Here is an 18,716-nt window from a genome sequence, read left to right on the forward strand (position 1 = left end):
TACAATGCCTAGTAGGTTTGCCTTCTGCAAAAAGAGAGAAGCAGGATCCCTCTGACACCTGTATTGCAAAGTCAATGAGGCCATTGATATTCAGTGCTGGCTCCATGAGATCGAAGATGAGCTGAATATGGTGAGCCAGTGGGAGATGGTACGATGTTCCTGATGCAAAGCTTGTGATTTGTTCCAGCACATTGTTAGAGATCTGTGCCAAAAAAAAAAAAAAAAAAAGTGAAAGTAATCATAAGACCAACAGTCCAAATAACTTTTATTTATTAAATTACTTCAATTTTGTAGGTAAGAAACGTGAATTTATACGTGATTCTATTTAGAAGTTGAAACATACTTCTACAGAAAACAAAACCAGGTACAAATGCAATAATATCCTTAAAACAACTATAATTTGAAGAAATAAGCTGAGTTGTCATTCAGATCTACACCCAACTCTCCTAAAGGCAGAACAACAATAAAAGCTAATTAATTTCCAGATGACATCTATTTGACTATCAATGGATTTGTAAAACAAAAGAGATTTGGTTTCTTCTCAATGGCATAGTAATTTTTCTTCAGTCATCAACAGATTTCTCCCTTATCGATAGCAATGTAGGACTAAAATGTAATAATATAAGTACTGCATTATAGATTATTTTATATAGTGTTGATTATTATCATATGGTAAATATATTTCCATGATAAAAATTAATTCCTCTGAGGAAGGCAACCTCACACTTAAAACTGAACTGCTTGATAGTTTAAGACGCTTCCAAATATGTTTAAAAAATGTATTTATAAAACAAGCAAAGCCAAAAACATATATTGCATGAAAAAGATTTTTAAGGAAATATCCCAAATGCATAATAAAACAGCTTTAATGGCTACCTGAGATGTCACTTGATGCTGATCAAAATAAGAAAGGAGTTGAAGTTTTGTGAACACAGTCTCCAGTGTTGGAAATGCCTCCTGTTTGCTCTTCCTGGCTTTCTGTCCTTCATCTCCAACTAAATAAACACACAGTAGGTACATTATTTTCCGTTTAATTGAAGCTCTTGACTTTAATGCATACTTTTTATTGAAGTATAACATACGAATGGAAAACTGTACAAACTTACTGAATTTCTACAAAATAAATTTATGTAATGAAACTCAAATCACAAAATCACGTACCAAAACTCCAGAAGCCCCCTCAGGTTCCCTCCAGTCACTTCTCCCTCCTCAGAGAACCAAGATCCTGACCTCTAATGGCTTGGATTAGTACTGCTCACTTTGGAACTTTATACAAATGGAATCGTATGATACGTACTTTTTACATCTGGCATCTTTCACTCAAAATTATGCTTCTGAGATTGATTCATACTGTTGAGGTAATTTTATTTTTTTTCTAAAAATTAACAATTCTCGGGACTTCCCTGGTGGCGCAGCGGTTAAGAATCCGCCTGCCAATGCAGGGGACGCAGGTTCGATCCCTGGTCCAGGAAGATCCCACATGCCACGGAGCAACTAAGCCCGTGCACCACAACTACTGAGCTCAAAGAGTAGCCCCACTCGGCACAACTAGAGAAAGCCCACTCACAGCAACGAAGACCCAACTCAGCCATACATACATAAAATTACAAAAAAAAAAGCCAAAAAACAATTCTCATTTATGTACTATACCTAAACTTCTGGCTATTAATGAGAAGTCCCTCTATAAACGTTTCTTACCCACTGACTTTTAAAATACGATATCAACAATGAATGGGGGGAAAAAAATCACCGAGGCTCACATTGATATAATAGGAAAAACTTCACTGGCATTTTCTTAGGAGATTCCCAAACAGTTTAGTATGTAAAAAAGGAAATTTACACAATTCCTAACTTTTTTAGGGGTAGAAAGGAATTAAATGTCTCCACCTTAATGGAAAAGTGCTACCTTTATCAATTTAGTATAAAGAAGTTTGAAGAAAATATCAGTAAGAAATACTATAAACATTGCTTATTCCAGAGGGACTCTTGCTCTTAACAGCTCTAAGGATAAGATTCAGAAATAATTAGGTCCTATTTTAAAATATTTTTAATCTATGTATTTACAAACACAAATCTAAAAACAAAAAGGAAACGTTGGATTATACGATCTCCACGAAAGATCAGATCATTTCCAACACCATGATTCTAAGCAGTCAAAGGCTACTGAGAAAAAAGCCCTCTTACTCACATCATCTTATTTGGGAAAGTTTAATTTGGGGAACAGAGCTCACTTTACTGATTTTTCTATTCAAGATTCAAGAAGGATTTCACTAAACTCAAAAGGCTTTGCTAATGGCAAGTGTAATGGATTTAGAAAATAACAAGAAAGGAGACTTCTCTTTCAACAATAAGCAATTGTGGTTTATAGATAGGCAAAAGACAAGCAAAAAACCCAGGCTGTTGTTTCCTAAGACAAACAAACTTAGAATTAAAAGGTGCTGAGTAACATAAGGTACAAGACTGTGTGTCACTTTTGTCAAATATCACCAAATGCAACGCAAATAATAAGAAAGGAGCTCATGAAACCTACCTGTTTTTCAGCATCTATTCTCAAAGGTACAAGTGGCATTTTGCCTTCAATACAGCTGTTTGCATGTCATGAGCATGTGTAAAATATCCAAGTTTTGAATTTTTCATTTACTAACATCATTAGTCCAAGGCTGAAAACTTACACCAATAGTCTTGGGTACCACAAGCTTTGGAAGTGAAGTTAATATATTTATTCAGTCCTTCCTGGGACCAAAACCAAGTCTGTTACCAAGAAAAGTAACAGACTGGAGGACGTGGACCCAGCACAAGAACTCACAAAAACCTCTTTTTTTGGTTTGTCTATATTAATAGGCTCTGTTTACTTACACATAGCTAACTTCTCAAGACCTCTTATAAAAAAAGATGCAATTGACTCTTGGCAATTTACATTCACTTTGAGAGAAAAATTTAAGAAATTAGTGGTGGTTCTCAAAGGAATATTTTAATGACATTTACATAGATAACAGTATAGTCATAATTCATAGATTTTCATCTGTTTTATGTTAATTTGCTGTCGTAATATATATTATTGCTCTCTTGTTGCTTAATTTTGATTTTCCTTTTTTTTCTTTTTTTTTTTTAAATCTCTAATCCTGGAAGTTCTGACTTTTATTGGTACGGTAAAACTTCATTAATGTTTTGAAAATTTACACCCAAAGGTGACTAGTCAATGTCAATGTAAAATGAGATTTGAACATGTTCAACTGGAAATGTCATTTCAGCTTTAGATTATAAATCTCCCCCCGCCCCCAGGCAAGGTCCGGTTGCTCTGAGAGCACTCCTAATGAGTTCCTCAAAATCATGTTTTTATGTGTAGCCAGAAATCAAATACATGCTAAGACAACTTCTGTTTTCCTGCCTCACCAGCCTCTTTATCAGAAGGCAGCTCACTACATCCCAAATTAACAAACATATTTCTGCTTGAGGAGTTTTATCTAAAACGTGGGAAAGACAAAAATCCCCACTGAAGATGACCCTCTCCTCAGGGGTGCATCTGGTACTGTACCGGATATCTCAAAAATTAGCGTGGAACAACAAGGATTTTCTCCTGGTGAGTTCACAAGCAAGAACTGCCTATTTAAGAGACTGGTACAAAGATAGGACAGACAATCGTCTAGCATTTTAAAAAACTTTATAAAGGAAGGAAGTAGACTCAGCAGAAAAGGATACCGTGTTGCTTCCTTCCCCGTCCCACCCCTCTCAGCAGTCCCCAAACCAAACATTCCACAGGACCTGAAAAGACTCTCTAAAAGTAATTTAGGTAAAAGCCCATATTACTGAACCTTCTAAAGGACACAGTGTCCATCGCATTCCCAAATATACAAAAAGTAGCTTCAAATATACTTTGCTAGCTAGTTGCAGGGCTTTGGGATTCAGCCCATTTCCTCTTTTCTCTAACAGAGAAAACAGCAAAACAACAGATCAACAGTTTCTTTAGAGCAGTTCTTTACCCCTCCCCAATCTCAATAATGACAACAGTGTTTCATTTCCCTTCCACAACCTCATGGCGCCTGTGTAGCACTAACTCTTTAAGAGGCCACAGAAGTGAGTTAGGGAATGTGATGCAAATAACACGAAGGTAGCCTTCCCACTGTGTTCTAAGACATCAGACACCCAAAACACACATTCAGACTAAAAACACTTCGCCCTGCCCTCGTACCTTGTTTCTGCACCTGCACCCTTACTGGTGGAGAGGAAAGAGAGCTATTTGCAATAGTTATATCTGTCCTTTTCTGTGGGAAAGATCTAGTGTGGGGAAGCTCTAGTAATTCATCCAGTTAAAGTCCTAAAGACTGGATCCCCTGTGGAGAGGTTCGTAAAACAGTATTTATTTTGTACTGAACAAGACAGCAGGGTTCCTAGAGGTGGTTTATGCCCTGTGTAGGAAGCGTGCTGTTCGCACAGGGAAAATCCAAACTTTTTTTCCCCATTATATTATTTAAGTAACAGAGAGATAAATACCAGTGGTGGTAGTGGAGTATAAATAATGATAGCATACTTTAAATCGTATGACTGTCTAACAACATAAACAAACTCTGAAGAGTAATTAGGCAAATGTGAAGTAGATAATTACAAAGTTCCAATTATGTTATATGGTGACATAATACAAAGGCATAGCTTCAGTGTAAGAGCTATGTAAAAAGCATGGTGACAGAGCATCCCAAGTAAAGGCATTATGGAGTAAAGACCCAGTTTTCTTTTTACTTGAAATCGTTTGGAGACGTGGGTAGCCTCCCCTACCTACTGCAATTATTCTTCTGAATAACGTAAGAAAAGATCGGCCACTACTATGCCACGATTTTTAATCATCATGTAAAGATGAGTACCCAGAGCCAACTATAAGCTTGAAAAAGGATGGAACTGGGGGAATGGACCTCTTCCAGCCTGAGGGTTTTCCAACTCATTCTTCAATACTTTATGTATGACTGCTGTGGAAAATTTGGGAAATACGAGAAGAAGAGGAGCAAATGAAATCACCTCTATCTATCTATAGAAGGTGCTATTTTCATGCAAGCATTACTATAAATGGGACCAAGGCCTTAAAATTTCAATGTGCTTATTCATATTTCAACGTGACAGTCATTCGGGGGAGGAAACCCTCTGCTGACAGTGCCATGTACGACTGTGATAAAGACCGTGCTGAGGGGAAGACAAACGACAGCACAATGGGGGCGAACGCATTAGGGCTCTTTACCCCCGGTCTCTGTGGTGCTCTTCTTATTTAGGATTTTCAAAATATCTTTGGTAATTTTCTTCAACTGATGCCTCGCTTCTTCACGCTCTTTGCCCACTCCATAAAGAAGGATTGTGCGCTGGTTATACTCATGACTTGAAGATTCATCCTGAAAAACAGAAAATGCATTCTGAAACCCCTGTTTAAAGGATGGGGTTCATGGACATGATATGCGCTGACCACAGCAGCTCCATGCTGGCTCGTGCGGTGGTGGCATCCCGCCCACCTTTCAATTCACCTCAACCTCCACTGGCAACACCCTTGTTTTTCCAGTTTGGAACTTGCTAAAGTAAAAAAAAAAAAAAAAAAGTGCCAACTGACCTGAAGTCTTAATAGAAGCAGTTGATGTGGGCGTACCTTACAGAGTAAGTTTTGACTCTTGATTGTTTAAAATTTAACATGGTATTAATTTCACATCCTATTACATACTATCTAGTTTAAATTTTTCCTTATGGAAAATGTTATTTCTTAGCAAGCTCAGTTTTCTGCATGCATTAAACATCATTAAACATTTTATATTTAGAAAAAAGAGGATCCTCAAGTACTTTTATTAAAAAAAAAAGTTCCATTTACTTCCAATAAGACTGTGTAAGACACATGTGTATTTCTTTCCAAACGGAAAACGACAGACAGCATGGGTCTCATTAGGTGTGAGGAAAATAGCTGGAAATGCAAACACGTTCTGACACTACCTTCCTCTTCTGGACCACCTTCCCACACCTGCCCCACAGACACAGTGAATTCAAGCACTCTATTTCTCACAAGGGGGAGGAAATTACTTAGTCACAGCATCACAAAAACAAACACACCGCTAAACACATTCTTTAGCCAGAGTTAAAGAGTCCAGGATGTGTCCTCTCTTATGCCTGGTTTTGAATTTTTCTATCTAAATTTCTCTCTTGGATCCTATACTCTTCCATTTTCTTAGTGAAATTCCTAGCTCTATGTTTCAGCTCATCTCCTTTTCTTACCATTTGTACATGTTTGCCCATGCGAGGTACTTACTCTCCCTAACAGTATCTATCCCTAAGGAGCTCACGTGCGGAAAGTTTTGTCCCAGGGAAAACAAACTGCACTGTGTGCACGTAAATTAGTAATGGCTGCAAAAAAGAGCAAAGTCCTTGTGACCTGCAGAACGACAATGTTCAATTTGGAGTACTCCACGTGTGTACTCTGCACAAAGTAGCATTTTGCTTCTTTAGCCTTGAAGTAAGAGCCTGTTTCTTCTCAGTTTCTGTCACTGTTCTCTCAGTCTCTTTTTGTCATGCTGTCTTTCTCTCACCTGCCTGCATTCAAAGCACCACTTCTTGCACTGGTTCCTTTTTTTTATAACATTCTATCAGAAATATACATTTGCATACTCTGCCAATCTATCTTGCTACCAAGTCCCCCGATAATTAATATTTCAGGTTGTTCAAACCGAGTAAGTCTTTTCTAGAAGCTATTATTTAATACCTTGAGTTTCAAAATCTCCTCCGAAGTTTCAAAAGGCAGACCTAACCACAGGACAAAGTTGACATAGGTAGTGATTGCTATATCTCAGTGACCTGAGCTACTTCGTCAATCTCCAATTTTTGTTGTCATTACACAGCATTACTGATATACTTCCTGGTGGGGTGTGTACATATAGGCAAGCCCTATAAAGGGGACAGACGGGCGATGAGGAAACTGCACAAAACTCAGATGTCAGTCATGTGCCCTGGTGATTGTTTTCAGTTAAGGCACCTGTCAAATGGTTCTAATGTAAACCTGTTGTGTGAGGGGTGATGGAAAGATGTTAGCAACAGCTGTTTATAGAGTACCTACCTAGAGCAAGACAAGGTACTAAGAACTCTGAGAAAATGCAAGGATGAATGTTCCCTGATTTAAGGAGTACAGATTCAGTATCATAGAGATAGCACCTGCAGAGTTCGAACCCCAAACGGGATGGTGACGGAAGGTATCCTGGAAAGACCCATGTGTTCTATGAACACGGGGTACTGTGGCTTCATATTGGCCCAATAACAGCCCGAGCTCAGGGTAAGAGAGAGCTGTGCCTGCACCCAGGGTGTGTCACCTGCCAACGCCATGGCCCAAGATAATGAGCCTTTTTGAGCCTCAGATTCTTCCTCTGAAAAACGGTTAATTAACACTGCATACCTTATAAGGTTTTGGTGAGAGTGGGGGATCTGTCTGTAAAATGCTTAGTGGCATATCAGACACAGCACCCCCTGCTGTCCATTGATATTACTGCACCTCCACGCCTCCCCTGCAGGCACCCCACAGCCACGCTGTGCTGCATTGCTCAACATTTCCCGAAGGTGCCAGGCACTTCCTTCCTTTGCTGGTCTCCTCCCGCCACCTGAAATACTCTCAACAGCCTCAAGTGCACGTGTGGAAATGCTATGCATGATGACAGCGTCAGGTCCCTCCCTCTGTCAACCCACTTTAGCGAAAGCCCTCACTGCAGAGGGAGGTGTGTGGAGAAGCGACTTTGGAGCATTTATCGCTGTGTAATTCACCTATTTTCTAGGTATCTGTTTAATGTCTGTCTTCCTCACTAGACCATTCACATTTATATTTTCCTTAATGGCACTGACTAGGCACTTAATATTTGTTGAATGCATGAAATAATGAATAAACAAGTGGATTAATGAAGAAACATGTGACTAAAAGCATAGGGCAGGGATGAAGATAAGAAAAAAAACTAGTTTAGTAGGAAACTTAACCTGATAACTAAGTGCTTAAAAAAACTGAAGAGGAAAAATGAAAGGCAGAGAGAAGTTTAGACCAAAAAAGTCTGTAGGGCGTAAACTAGGTCTTAGTGGTGGGAATAAAAAATAAGAAGCAAAATCAAGAGGTACCTGAGGAAGTTAGGAGAGGATCAGGCGTCTGAGTGAACGTGCATCTCATTTCAAGACGGACTCACTAGATACAGTTTGTTGGGGTCCGGGCGGGGAGGGGGAAGGAGTAGGTTATAAGGGCAGGGGGCTCATAAATTCACCATTAGGTGAGAGGAATTCAAGGGGTAGGTGGAAATGTATTACAAATGTCTAGTAGGTGGTTTGACGGCAGGTCTAATGCAGAAGTGACAGCTTACGGATAAGAGCACTATGTAACTGGAAGGCATTCAAAACCCCCATGTTCTCTTTGGGCAGGGGTTGGGAGGGAAAACAGCTGCAATAGTGAAGGGGATAAATAAACCATCAAATGATGGACACACACTCCCCATAGTTAATAAATAAGCAGACAAGTCAAGGTCACAAAAGCAAGGGAAGGGACAGTTAGCAACAGGGGTCATCAACAGTGTTGAATACAGTTAAGAAATCACAATGGGGCTTCCCTGGTGGCACAGTGGTTGAGAGTCCGCCTGCCGATGCAGGGGACACGGGTTTGCGCCCCGTTCCGGGAGGATCCCACATGCCGCGGGGCGGCTGGGCCCGTGAGCCATGGCCGCTGAGCCTGCGCGTCTGGAGCCTGTGCTCCGCAACGGGAGAGGCTGCAACAGTGAGAGGCCCGCGTACCACAAAAACAAAAAACAAAAAAAACTAAACAAACAAAAAAAGAAAACCACATGTGTGAACCTCAAAAGAGAAGTTTCTCTAGAGTGGTAGGGGCAGAAGGCAGGAAACAGGAGGTTGAAGTAAGAGCAGATGGTGAAATGGTGAAGGTGTGGGAAGTAAACCACACTTACTAGTAGTTGGGTATAAAGAACAATGGCTTGAGAGAAAAGTGATCATTGTATTAGGATAACCAATGACAAACTGGTTTCAAAGCTATGCTTCAAATGAGTCTCCATAAAGGAAATCCGGACTGGAGGGCAGATAACTGACAAAGGAGATGGGTAACAGTGACCTCTTGTCTGGATTAACTGCAAAAGACCAGGACATCTTTCTACTTAACCACAGACAAAAAAGAAAATTGGTGAAAATACAGGGAAATCTGGAGGTGAAGAAGTGAGGAACTTGAAGACGCTTGTATTATTAGTTCATTGGCTCAGTTATGTTCAGGGAATTGGGCCAGAAGCAAAGCAAAGCCATGAGGTGAGAGTAAGGGGATGGAATTAAAAAGCAAGAGAAGCCTGCAGTTAGCTGGGCGGGGTGGTGGGGGGAACCACCGGTCAACCTCCATATGGGGCATGAAGACTGTGTTTCTGACAGTTAACATTTTTCAGGGAAACCGTGCGAGCCGTTACTAGTCTTCAAAGAGGAAAGGCAAACACGTTTTCAAAGCAACTCTTTTTCAATAGCCTACAAGGTTGGTTTACATCAATTTTTTGTGCATGTAGAAAATGCACAAGTCTTTAAATAGCAACTTATACGTGAGAATAAGGTCAATCTCAGAAAATGGACCAAATGTATCCAAAGGTATCAATGAGTTCTCCTCTTTAAACTAGGTATTAAAACACCCTCAAGTTGCATAGTTGTAAAGATCAGTACCAAAGAATTATTGCCTTGTTGATACCCTGAAGGACACGTTTGTGGCGTGGAGAAAGAATCCACAGGAGAGTCCGTGGAAGTCTAGCTAGCCCCTTTCACGCTAGCCCCCTGCTGTCCTTGGGTTAAACAGGTCACCCCCCCCCCCGAGTTCTGAACATCTCATCCTCCAGATCAGTCACTTTCTTTCTTCAGATAATAGCTCACACTCACACTTAATCGATCTTTTAAAAACTTAGGAGGATGCACATCCAAAAACTCTGGAAGGACTGTTGTACCACAGAAATTAAAAGATGTCTCTTGAGCCAGATGTCCTGAAAAGGGAAAACTTGGAGTTAACTGAAGCCCGATATTAGTCATCTGCATTTCTTTAAAATGAGTGATTAGAAATGTTGCCAAAACGTGTGTGTGTGTTCACAAGGATGCCATAATGGTGGTGAGATTATCAGAGCCATGCACTCTCCTTTCCCCTCCAATCATTATTTCTTTCAGTTGAAGCTTTCAATGTACCACGTTATTCTGTTTAGAATAAAATAAATTCAAATCAGTGTTACAGCAGTAATAAGCCTTGGGCTGGTGGGGGGGCGGGGGGGAGATGGGCGTGCACACTGTGGAGAGGCTGTGTGAAAGGAACAAGGAGATCAGTAGCTTCTCAGTATAAATACACCTGACCTGGAGTAACTCTTTCTAATTCAAGAAAATCGGAGACTCCTTTACTTAGATTTGTGAAGGAAAGCTTTGTTCAAAAATAGCTTATAGTCCCCAGTGTGGCCAAAATGAGGCCTTTATCCAACGAACTCAGAGCATCCCAGGAGCGTAACGGCCGTCAAGCAGTTTAACGGTATATACTAGTCCTCTACTTTCAAGCAGAACACTCAAGACAAGGCTGACAAATAACTGCATCACCAGAGGTAGTATTCTTTTCTTGCTAAACACTGCAAAGCCCAAGACTCCTTGCTTTTGGAATTGATCTTATATCTAACCTGAATTTTTACGCGCTAACAGGTAAAGCCAAGCTAGATGACGTAAGAACTGCCTTAGAATGCATGTGCTCCATCCAAACCTTCACTAATGTCAAAATGACTGCATCTCAAAACTGTAAGATGTTAGAACTAAAACAGCCTAAGAACTCATCCAATGGCTTAATTACCTCTCCATCCTTCTGTCCCAACCCGGTTTCACAAGGACCACAGGGTCCTTCCATTTCAGGGCATGGCCCTCTCTGTTCACAGTAATCCTATTTGAAGCAAATACGTATTTTCAGATAAATTAGACTCGATAAAATAAAGAAACCAATTAAACCACTTGCATGTAAAAATTCTAGGGTATATAGAATGACTTCACTTTTCCAGTCATCCTCCACTGAGTAAATACTATTAGAGAAGGTTTACAGATGGGTGTGGTTGTGAGTTAAAATCAGAGGAAAGAGAAGGTTAATTTAGATCAAGAACTGGAGCCTTTCATTTACCCCTCAAACCCCTAGTCACAGCCCTTTAGGAATTTGGAAATATAAATTCTCCATAAAGTAGCATGAATTAGTGTTCCTTTAGCATGGCATATTAATTTGCTGAAAATAGTCATGATTTTTCTTTTTTTTTTTTTTTCAAAAGCCTTGTTTCATCCAAAGGTCTTAGAAACACTTCACAAACATCCTTTAAAGTTGACAATCTGGTGTGAAGGCAAGCATGGCTCCTATCTTCTTAAAAGTGTAGCCATTCCATTCATGGCATTGACCTCTTACCGTTGGGCCTCAATGTAGGGGTGGGGCACGCAGGGAGGGGGTGTGGAGACAGTGAGATGGGGAAGATTTTTGTACACAGTGGTCACAGATGCAGGCTCTGGAATCAGACAGTATGGGTTGAACAGGATCTCTAACTTCGCTGCTCTGCTCCTTAGTTTCCATCATCCAGAGAATAGAAACAAGATGATTATCTACTTCACAGAACAGTTGAGATCATAAAATGTTAGTTAATTCATGACAACAGAAGAAATCAAAAGTTGGCTGTTACTATTCTGAAGTGTATGTAGCATAAAAGGTTTTTCAGAAAGTATGCTGTCTCTCTAAACCAACAAATAAGTTAACCTTCTAAAAGTATAGCATCAAAGTGACACCTCTAGATGACTAACAGATGGGGATCATCACGTGACTGACATTTCCAACTGAAATTACCCAAATTCATAGCTTGATTTCAAATCCATAATGCCAACAAAATTCTCAGGTAGTTTAAATCAGTGGTCTTCAACCTTGAGTGTGTATGAGTACCACTTGGAAGGCTCACGTGAAACCACAGGTGAGGGGTGCATTCCTGAGTTTCTGATCCACTGGGGCTAGGTTGGTGCCCAAGAAGGTGCATTTCTCCTGATTCCCCAGGTGACGCTGAGCTGCTTTTCTGTACTTTGAAAACCAGCCTTGGAGATTATCTAACCTACACCGAGACAGACACACTCAAAACTCAGAAGAAAGAAATAACCAAAACGTATGTTCACAGCCAAGACACCTACCCAAGTGGATCTGCTGGTAACAGAAGGACACTACAGTTTGAAATATCGTACGAGTGTGTACACATGCGTGAGTGCCCACAATATTTACATAAAGGTAGTAGTGATTCCACAGTCCCTTCATTTAATGATATATTTCCCCCAAAAAACAAAAGCAAAGTCAAAAGAAAAGTAATAATAATTTGTTTATATTTAAATTCTACTCAAGAAAAGCATGAAAGACACTATATAATAAGCCTGGCAATGGATACAACTGTTTCTCTTTCTTAATGTAATTTTAGAATCTTAAAATTTATAATGGGGGGAAACTGTGTCGCCTACAAAGAGTTGCTCCAACACAGATTTAAAATACTGACATTATTAACCAGGAAAAAAAACAAAGAGCAAGAAACCTAACATCCCTAACGAGCACACATTAGGAGTTAAAATGTGATTACTTGTTAAAAGGCAATATATCACCCAGTGTTGAGCACATGTGTTTCCAGGTAAATGAACGTCTGAGAAAGCAAGTTTGCAACCTTCTCCAGGAAGCAGACGTTGACAGGCTTGATCTCCACTTGGATTTATCATTTTCATGGGAAATAACCCAAAGAGCTCACAAAGCATCAACTCTATGGCAGGTTTCAGTAAAAAGCCACAAGATTTTAAATTGCTTTTTAAAAGATGACTTCTCACCCACGCTGCCCCATATTTCCCAAGGAAATAAAAGCAGAAGTCCTAAAAGCAGCCAGACAGAAACACAGTGTCTGCATAGCTTTGAGTCCACGGTGTCTGAAGGTAATTTCTGATTGTGAAGTCCTCTTCCTCTCTCCCTCTATTTCTCTCCAGAACACTCCAGACCTTACTGATGAAAGCTCAGAAGACTGTCTATCATAAAGAGTGTAAACAGCTAAACTAAGACATTAAAAGGAAAATAACCAGATGCCACTCTGCAGGTTTTATTAACTACCACATACTGGATACATTCAAATCCTTCAGAATCAACAGAGTAACCAGGTAACTTTATCTCTAGAAGTATTTGACAAGTATATGTATTTGCACTATGATGTGTGTGTGAGTTTTTTCAAGTTTTCTTAAAGTTGGAAAACTTTAATAGCAATATCATTGCAGGTACTTATATGGAATATAAATTAAAATACAAGCTGCATTAATGATGTCAGAGATAACCATTAACTTCTTCACTAGAAGAAAAAAAATTTACACAGAACATGGAAATAAAATTCAAATGGTCTTACTTATTTTACGTTGAGTGTAAAATGAAATTTAATATAGATAGAGGGAGCCGAAATTCTCAATACCAAGAATACTTATTAAATAAGTTACAGTCTACGCAAAATGAGCATTCCCAAAGTAGAATTTCCAAAACCATCAGGGCATAAACAAAGGCAAATAGCAGTAGCAAGGAAGGTTAAATCAGTGATCTTGTGTCAAATACTAGGGTTTATTTAGGTTTGTTTGTTTAAGTTAAACAGGTGAGGAGGTATTGAAAATTGAAGCCATATTGTGACATGAATCTTCACTTGTTCTACTTTCAGTAATTAAAGGATGGAAAAAAGAATTCCACTGACATTTGGGGGAACTTAGCGCTGCCTTTGTTATATTTAAATCTTTTAAATGGAAGCATTTTTTTTCAATTTAGATATTTGTACTTTAACATTACCATGTCGTATTTAGGAATAATACTTTACATAGAATCAATTCCATTTGTTTTTGATGAATTAAAATTTTACAAATTTCATTTTAAATTTCAAAACTTAGATGCCAAATAATGTATTCAAGTCACGTGTTAATTTCCTTTATAGCTGCCTGTTGTGGTATAACAACCTATGGAACCAGACAAGGACATGATTTTGGTATTTTATTTTAATTATATACACTCTATAAATCTAGAAAGTATGCCCAGGCTGTTTTGAGGAATGCCATCTGATGACTACATACAGAAGCCATTTCCTTATTTTTTTAGCATTTAAAAATCTGCACTGAATGATACTCAAGAAAACATATGTAAAACCTTAAAATTTACTGAGCAAAGTTGGAAAAGAGATACACATGGGTTAAAATATTTGGAGCTAAAGAATAGTCTCTATGAGGCTGATTTTCGAACGGATGACTGAGCAATAGAGAAGCAGAAATACCTTCCAATTATAAAAGAAAAAAAATGTTTTCTGCTTTTTATTTATTTAACAATAATTTTTCCACAAGTGATGTTATACCAATTTCTTTTCACTTTTTACTTTTAAAATTCTACTCAGCAATTATCGGTCATTTCTCCTTAGAACCCTTTGAAGGTACTAGAGGAAATGAAGTCCAGGAACAAGGATGGTGTAGGAAAAGTGACTGTGAATAGAAACAAAAAAGTTAGAAGGCGTGGAAATGAAGCTGCAGAAGAACAAAGCACAGCCCGAGTATTTCTCTTCTAGTTTTTATGTATGTGCACTTTTGCCTAAGATCAATAAATGTCCTATAAGAGGCAAAAATTCAAAAAACAAGAAACACAAAGTAGCCACACCTTCACACAATGTCCTTCAGGCTATTTTATTTTGCTACAGATAAAATATTTGTCACCATGAAATATTCTGAGATTTAATTTTCTGTGTTCTTACTGTCCCAGTGAGGATCAGACACCTCAATTTTTCTGTTCTTACTAACTCCGACCCAGTGGGGATCAGACACCTCAATTTCTGTCCAAAAATGTTACCCCCGAGATGAGAGTGAAATCAAATATCTGGGACTGAAAATAATCACCCCTCTGTCCCCCTCTAGGTAGCCAAGGAGAAACACAAGCCATGGACAACCTCACCACTGCGGCTGGGAATGGCAGCCTGTGCACCCGAGATTACAAAATCACCCAGGTCCTCTTCCCGCTCTTCTACACCGTGCTGTTTTTCGTTGGACTCATCACAAACAGCCTGGCAATGAGGATTTTCTTTCAAATCCACAGTAAATCCAACTTTATTATTTTCCTTAAGAACACAGTCATTTCTGATCTTCTCATGATTCTGACTTTTCCATTCAAAATCCTCAGCGATGCCAAACTGGGAACAGGACCGCTGAGAGCCTTCGTGTGCCAAGTGACCTCCGTTGTATTTTATTTCACGATGTATATCAGTATCTCATTCCTAGGACTGATAACTATCGATCGCTACCAGAAGACCACCAGGCCATTTAAAACATCCAACCCCAACAATCTCCTGGGGGCTAAGATTCTCTCTGTCGTCATCTGGGCATTCATGTTCTTACTCTCCTTGCCTAACATGATTCTGACCAACAGGAGGCCCAGTGACAAGAATGTGAAGAAATGCTCATTCCTGAAATCAGAGTTTGGTCTGGTCTGGCATGAAATAGTCAATTACATCTGTCAAGTCATTTTCTGGATTAATTTTCTAATTGTCATTGTATGCTACACGCTCATTACAAAAGAACTGTACAAGTCATACGTGAGAACAAGGGGCGTCGGCAAAGTCCCCAAGAAAAAGGTAAACATCAAAGTTTTCATTATCATTGCTGTATTTTTTATTTGTTTCGTTCCTTTCCATTTTGCCCGAATTCCCTACACCCTGAGTCAAACCCGGGATGTCTTTGACTGCTCTGCTGAGAATACTCTGTTCTACGTCAAAGAGAGCACTCTCTGGTTAACTTCCTTAAACGCGTGCCTGGATCCATTCATCTACTTTTTCCTTTGCAAATCCTTCAAAAAGTCCTTGATGAGTATGCTGAGATGCTCCAATTCTGCATCATCTCCATCCCATAAAAACCGGAAAAAAGGACAGGATGGTGGTGACCCAAGTGAAGAGACCCCAATGTAAACAAACTGAGGTAGTATTTCAGTCTGTTAGTGTTTGGAACTCCAAACAGGCAAGCACTGTGTGAAAATATTAATACTGACTAAGAAGTAGCTGAGTTAGTCATGATGACTCTTGAAACAAGTAACAGAAGGTGACAAAAGCAATTTTCTTTTACTTGTCCGGTACTGAAAGCAATCTTAAAATGCAGAAAAGTAACTGAACATGTAGCTGTGTAGCAAAACAAACTGCACCCAGTCACCATGCCACATGCAAAACTACACAGAAGTCAGACGTGTGGAGTTTTGGCAAAATGGGTAAACATATAGTAACATTTACGGTAATTTTTAAAATATATTACTGATCACAATGCTATTATCAACTTATTGTAATCAACTAAGAATGAGAAATCTGATAAAATCTTCTGACCAAATATTATACTTATATATGTATATATACTTACACGTACTTACATATGTATATATATCCCAGTCCCTTAACCAAATGCTGACCTATTGTGATACTCATAAGTAACTGGGACATGCAAAGAACAGTAACTACTAACTTTTAATTATAAGTAAAAACTTAAGGGATTTAAACTAATTGAAATGGTAATTGATGAGACTAAATTGTTTTTCATTAAGAAGATAGAGGTTTTAAAACTGCCTTCTCAAGAAAAAGAGCAAAAATAGGAAAGCTGTTAAAATAGTTGCCTTATGACATTCTAATACCAAAAACTTATGAATATATCCTTAACACCAGAGAAACCAGTTTGCTACTACTTTGACAACTTCAGTAAATACAATACCATCATCGATACTTATCCTTCTTAACTAGCTTCTAGAAACTGCCTGCGAGTTGGGTTAACGAACATTTCCCTTAGGAGAAAAACAAGTTAAACATGATTATGCAGTTGAACAGTATAACTATTAGCAGGAAAGTGATGAAAATGTCTGGAATTACCTGTTTGTGTAGATAATAAAAAAAATTACATTAAACTCTAAAACATACTTTGTGGGAATTTCTTTGTTCAAAGACACTAGATACTATGACTCATCTTTCATATACGCCTACATCAAACCCCTTTAAGAAAAGACAGCTGCCAACACAATCCGTTTTATTGCACACTACTGGGCAAAATCTCTTCTGAAGGTGACGTCTCACATCCATTAGTTCATACGTAAATGAAAAAATAGGTCAAACTTATAATGTAGTCCGATTCCCCACAAGCCATAGGATTTTTTATTATAAAAAAAGTACGTAACGCACTTGGAAGTGGACACGATTCATCTCAGTTATTTAGGCTCCTCAGAGGTGATTCCCAAATACAAGGCATAGAAACCGATATCTAAATATAATGTGAGAAGAAATAAAAATGGTGAGTTGTAGGAAAAGGAAGTTCACTGAACTCCAATAATAATCTATTTTATTCTGCTGAGTTAAATTTCAGTACACAGTTGAACTCATTTGACTCTCTAGATGGTATCCTTGGGCGGCCGCATTTCCTTCTCTGGCCCTTCTGCGAGCAAGCACTGGATGTCAGTGGAGATGCATGTTCGACCTGCGGCTGGGGCAAAGGCAGCAGCCCTTTCTGCCGGGTACACCAGTGCAATTCACTCTCATGTCACATGAGCAAGCACATTCTGTAAGAATACCAGGATATTTGAGCTGGAAGAGAAACTAAGGATCAACTAACCGGACCATCTTACTTTGTATATGGGGAAAGTGAAGGGCAGATTTACTCCTCAATCCAGTCAAGTCAGGGGTAGAGAGTGGATGAAAGCTGGCCACCTCACGGTGCCAGGATCACATGAGGTGTCGGGAAACTACAGGATGGGCAGAGAGTTCCTGAGCAATCTTTCATTTTGGATTAAACTCATTCACTGAGATGACAATTTCCACAAGAGAAAGAAAAAAAAAAAAAAAAGCAAAACAGAAAAGCTAATGGCATTACAGTACTTTTGTGGAAAAGAAATTGTAAAATGTTTGGAATTATCTATGTTTTTATATATAACGTGAAACATTCACATTAAACTCTAAATCACACTTTGTTGATACTTCTATATCAAACATCAAACTGATCCCATTCAAGACAGACTGAGAGATCAGTATTTATGGAGCACTCATTATACACAGAAAATGTCACTATCTCTAGCTTTAATAACTTTAATATACACAATACATGTCACATTTCACAATAACTTCGAGAGACAGAAAGAGAGAGAGAGAGAGAGAGAGAGAGAGAGACGGAGAGAGGGAGATGCCAAATTTTGTAGACTCAGGTTCAGAAGATGAGACAAAGAAAATGTAGTCTTGCCCATAGCCTTAGTGGCTAACAAGTCCTAAGGATGCTGGTTATTGGAAGTTTCTCTCAGTGGTTTCTTATATAAACAGTCATAGGCAGCCATGACAAACTCTAGCCTACAAGCCAAATCTAGCCTAGCACCTGTTTTGTACAGCCTGTGACTTAAGAATGGTTTTTACATTTCCAAATGTTTTCAGGAGGAAAATCAGGAGGAAGAATAAAACTTTACGTTGCATTAAAGTATGAAATTCAAGTTTTTGTGTCCATAAGGTTTTATTAGCACACAGGCCACACCCACTCAGGTTTTATCTATGGCTGGTTTCCTGCTACAACAACAGGGTTGAATAGTTGTGACAGGCTGCAGGGTCACAAAACCTAAATATTTACTAACTGGTTATTTAGAAGATTGACAACCCCTGGACTAGAACTCTAAAAACAGGGAGAAAAGCCCT

The 18,716-nt window shown here is 38.9% G+C and overlaps 2 protein-coding genes across 3 annotated transcripts in view; one reads left to right on the forward strand and one right to left on the reverse strand.

Moving 5' to 3' along the window:
- Window positions 1-18,716, reverse strand: part of MED12L (mediator complex subunit 12L) — a 326,301-nt gene that overhangs the window by 73,104 nt on the left and 234,481 nt on the right. For both annotated transcript variants that reach the window (XM_082839059.1, XM_082839058.1), the window contains 3 exons: window positions 5,225-5,372; window positions 877-995; window positions 59-202 (listed from right to left, as the gene is read on the reverse strand). In XM_082839059.1, the coding sequence (XP_082695185.1) occupies window positions 59-202; window positions 877-995; window positions 5,225-5,372 (411 nt within the window). The remainder of the gene's footprint in view (window positions 1-58; window positions 203-876; window positions 996-5,224; window positions 5,373-18,716) is intronic.
- On the forward strand, window positions 14,949-15,983 carry P2RY12 (purinergic receptor P2Y12; the record flags this gene model as incomplete). Its single annotated transcript, XM_082839065.1, has 1 exon — window positions 14,949-15,983. The coding sequence occupies exon 1, from the start codon at window positions 14,964-14,966 to the stop codon at window positions 15,981-15,983; it is 1,020 nt and encodes a 339-aa protein (XP_082695191.1). The 5' UTR covers window positions 14,949-14,963.

Source organism: Leucopleurus acutus (genome assembly GCF_964270905.1).
Source record: "Leucopleurus acutus genome assembly, chromosome: 5".
NCBI lineage: Eukaryota > Metazoa > Chordata > Mammalia > Artiodactyla > Delphinidae > Leucopleurus > Leucopleurus acutus.